The sequence below is a fragment of the Pteropus vampyrus genome, unplaced genomic scaffold, assembly GCF_000151845.1.
Source record: "Pteropus vampyrus isolate Shadow unplaced genomic scaffold, Pvam_2.0 Scaffold33, whole genome shotgun sequence".
Classification (NCBI taxonomy): Eukaryota; Metazoa; Chordata; class Mammalia; order Chiroptera; family Pteropodidae; genus Pteropus; species Pteropus vampyrus.
In genome coordinates, this window is record NW_011888814.1 from 8250533 (window position 1) to 8255139 (window position 4607).

The window sequence follows — 4607 nt, forward strand, 5'->3', positions numbered from 1 at the left end:
AGGCCCAGAGAGTCTGTGTCTGGTTCAAGGCCATCTATTAGGTAAAGGCAGGTCAGGCTAGAGCCTAGGCCTTGAGCACACCGCTCTCTCCGCCACTCTCTACCTCTCTACTTCTCCAGGGGAAGGCACTCGATTTGAGAAAACGCCAGCTTATCACGAGCCAGGCTAGTGTCTATGGGCCACTGAAAACTGATTTCTTGTCAACTACCAACAATAACCCACTTGTTTGGCAACTAATTATTAAATGTTACTCTCTGCCAGGCCTCACTATCCTCAATTACTTTCAAGTTTCTCCCAGATTAGGTTGGGAATCATTTTTCTTGCTCTCTCTTAAGCAATTTCTGCAGTATGCAGGACTGTAACTGAATTAGAGTTAGGGATGTAAAAACTGTTCATAAATAATAAAAGATTCACATATATTAGAAATGAGATAGTTTGTTATTCAAAAAGCCACAAAATATCTTACTTATACAAGACACAACAAAATATACATCTTAAAAATTCATCACTCAAGAATGCATTTTACACTTGTTTTGAGAAACAAAGAATTAAAAATGGGCAATAGTTACAGACACAACTTCACACAATAATCCGGACAATGCAAGAAGCATCACGATGTTTTTCTGGTATTTCTCTTTGTGGTTAACTAACCACATGCGAGGGAGGGATCAAAGTTCAGATGTGCACAGCCCAGGGAGCCCCTCCAACGAAGTGGCAGTGCACTCAGGGGGTGTCTCCTCCTCGGTAAATGACATTGGGGGGCTAGGGTGGGGAGGAGCCTGGGAGCTTTACCAAGAAGTGCATAATCCAGCTTCTTATCCAGTCTGCTGGCATCATCAACTGTCAAACCATTTGCTCCTCTTTGCAAGAGGTGCTCCTTTAGAAGTTCCCAATAATTTCTGCTTATACTGTTCAACCAGCTGGTTGAAGCGAATCTCTGTCTTATTTCCCTTAGCTTTTTTCTTAGGTACCTACAAATGAAAGGTAAGGAGACATCAGACAGTCAATTTCAAGCATTAAATATCACCTTACCTTAACGCCTTGCAAAAGAGAAAATAAGTAGGTATAGAGAACTTGTCCACCACAAGAGACTTCCAGAGAATGGCTCTTAGAGAGGAAAAACCCAGAATCACCCGTTGGTAAGAAATCAGGCCAGGAATGCATAAGAGGAAGCCCCACTAAAACACTGCTTAGGTGTTTCAGAGGCTACTCCCAAATGCTCACTTGAATCTCCCTGCAGATGCGTCAGCCAGAGTCTGAATGTTCTCATTTGCCCTTTCCCTCACCAAGAACACTGCTTACAGGACTTCAGAGACAGAGCTTTGTAAGATAGTATGGTATAGACTGGAGACTTCCCAGACACACAGATTTCTTGAGCACGATGGAAAGCTGCTAGTGAAGGGGAAAAGAAAGCCTGCCCTCAAATGTTCAAGAACTCAGGATTACTGTTTTCTCCTGAAAAGAACAAGGATCCTTAGAAAAATGGCTAATGCCAGGACCCAGGCAGAAACATATGAGCTAGGACATCTGGTTGAACTAAAAAGCAAAGACACTAACAAGCACAGGGTCATGTTAGGAGGACTCGAGAGTCGAACTGAAGGGGCTTCTGCTGGCCTAAGATAGTACAAAAACAATGACTAAATTTGATGGAAACACATCGAGTATATAAAAACTCAGAAATTCATAATATTATAAAATCTTACTGGTCACCATAGGAAGTGGACAGGGTACCTACTCATTATTCTGGAAACAAATAAAGAAAAAAAAGACCAAGCATTTATTTTGCCTTTCCTATATAAATATTTCACTGTAACTAAATAGTGGGAAAAAATTCTTTTTTCTAGAATTGTACTAAAAGAGTGCAAAAAGATTGATAAAATTAGAAAAATCACCACTCTGCAACCCATAGTAAAATAATGGATCTAGATAGCAAACATCAATGGGTGCTAAACCATTAGGTGAGAAGTTGATGGGGGATTTTACGAATGGTGGGATAAGGCAGACAATCCCTAAACCTACTGATGAACCTGAGCATCACTAAATATGGGACAACCAGACATTATGTGCCTTACGATGTGACGCAACAGAAAGCACATGGCATTGCTTATGAAATAATTTGCCAAAATACTGAACTTGAATCTAATCAAGCCTCTAGATCTAGCTACAGTGTACCGGCAAGTTAAATGATACCGTGAGGAGGCAAGCAGCTAAAGTCGAAATGTAATACATTCTAAAAGGCAAATGACCCGGTTTCTCCAACAGATTAACAGGGGCTGATGAAAAAGACTCCATAATATAGGGGGGAAAAAGGACCTGAGATATAAAAACCAAAAGTAACATGAACTTTGTTTGGATCCTGTTTCATACTAACTATAAAAAAAAAATTTGGAGGCAATTGGAACATTTTAATATGGGCTATGTATCAGACAATATTAAGGGCTTATTAATTTCATTAGGTATGATAATGGCTGTGTGTGTGTGTGTGTGTGTGTGTGTGTGTAAGGCCTGATCATTTGCGGTATTTTTCTGAGCAATATACCTCATTTCCACATGGGGCATATTTACATATGAAATGGAGTTTGCATTATATCCTGGGGGAGGGGAGCGAGTATGGGGATAGGTAAAAAAAAATCATTGTTGAAGCACATTAACCAATATTTGGGGCTTCATTTTCCCATTCTCCCCACTTTTACTACTGTGTACCTCGACATCCTCTAAAAAGCTGCAGTCCTGTATGTAATCCTGTATGTAGCTGCAATCTAGAAGCCCTTTCTTTGTGCTCAACTAATCAAGGCACAAAAGCAACTGCTAGCCCAGCAGAGCCTGTCATACCAAAGCCTCGTGCCCTACAGACTCACCTGTTTGGAAGGTAATTTCTGCTTCTCTTGCTTCCTCTGGTTTATCTGGGGCTTTGGCTTTTTGGGAGGGAGAGACTTCACTTTGCCTTTGTCCCGCAACCTGAAACAATATGGTCAAGTGTCACCCTGAGTTCTTCCTCTAATTGGCATCCCTGAGGTTCTCCCAGCCAGGAAGATAAAATGCTTTTTCTTACACTGGCGTTTTCTAAGCCCGTGATAAGTTATTCTAAAAAGGGATACTGCAACAGAATGTCTTAAGGCTCAACATTTTTATGTGTGTTTTCTGTTCTGGCTTAAAAAACCTCAAGAGAATCTCAAAAGCTTTCATTTAACAAATATTTTTTTTAAAGGTCGACCTTTGTTCATAGCGTTCATAGCTGCCCCGCAAAAAACTGCAGGGGAATCTCAAGGAAGCCGGTCTCAACTGACAGACAACCATCTGGACAGGAGGAAGCTCCTCAGAAGAGCACAAGAGCACAAAAGCCTGTCCTGGAAGGCTCCACCGAGGCCCCCTGTGTCCTGTTCCGGCCTCCACGTGGTTTAGGAATGACATCTCTGCTTGTGCTTTAACCCTCAAAATGTGGGACCTGCACAGCACTAAGCATCCTTTTCATCCAAACAAAAGCCACAAATATGAAAAGAGCTAAGCAAAAACAAACCCACTGTTCTGTGCCGCCATCCTGCATCTCACCTAATTTTGGGTCCTCGGTGTGAGGGCAGCGCCAGGACCTTTCTTCTCTTCTTTCCATCAGGCAGCTCCACCTGTTCCACTTCGGCCTTGGTCTGGAATCCTGTCCATGAGATAGAGCCCGCCTTCCCCTTCTGCTCTGGGGAGGCCTTGCTTTGCTCCTGTGTGTGGTTCTGAGCCGCTTTCCGCTGTCGGGCTTTTCCAGACTCTGGTCGCTCTTGCTGGGGCTCACCAGTTGTGGACTTGGATATCGCTTTTTGCTGCATAAAACAAGAGACTGCTATCTGGTTTCTGGATAAGCTTTATATGCTGGAAACATTCAGCAGAAAAGAAGCTTTATGTCAGCTTAGTGAAAAAAGGGGAATTCTTCCCCCCAAGTTAAAGACTACAGAAAAGTGAATACACGTAGTTCACAGGCCCTGGCATAGTAACAGATGGTTACTGAGTGGGGAGCACAAAATAATCATTTCCCTTTCCATATGCATAAAACAGGGGGAAAGTACATGCATGCCCAAGAAAGCTAGTAGGAGAAAAAAAAAGACTAGTAGCATGGGACAATCACTAAAGGCATAACAAAAGTGGAATAAGAATACCAGGAGAAAGAAAGGAACAGAAAAAATATATGAAGTAATCAGGGCTGAGCATTTTCCAAAATTAATGACAGGCACTAAACTATAGGTCCAGGAGCTCAACAAATAACAAACAAGATAAATACCAAAATAATCTACACCTAGGCATATCATATCAAGAGAAATTCTTGAAAGAAGTCAGAGGGTTGGGGCGGGGAATCCCTTACCTACAGAGAAACAAAGATAAGATTACATTGGATTTATCTTCAGAAACCATGTAAACAAGAAAATAATAGAGTGAAATATTTAAAGTTTGGGGAGGAGGGAATCATCAACCTAGAATTCTGTATCCAGTGCAATTATCCTTCAAAACGAAATAAATAAATAAAGATTTTCTAAGATAAACAAAAACTAAAGATATCTGTTACAAGTAGACATGGCTTGCAAGAAATGCTAACTCAATTTTTTCAGAGAAAGAAATGACCTAGGTCA

General features: G+C 41.4%; 1 protein-coding gene across 1 annotated transcript in view; it reads right to left on the bottom strand.

Moving 5' to 3' along the window:
* Positions 1–417: 417 nt before the first annotated feature.
* Positions 418–4607, bottom strand: part of RBM28 (RNA binding motif protein 28) — a 26271-nt gene continuing 22081 nt past the window's right edge. Inside the window, exons 16-18 of the mRNA XM_011357261.2 lie at positions 3550–3806; positions 2859–2958; positions 418–971 (exon numbers count right to left, since the gene is read on the bottom strand). Coding sequence (XP_011355563.1) covers positions 837–971; positions 2859–2958; positions 3550–3806 — 492 coding nt within the window. The 3' untranslated portion in view covers positions 418–836. The remainder of the gene's footprint in view (positions 972–2858; positions 2959–3549; positions 3807–4607) is intronic.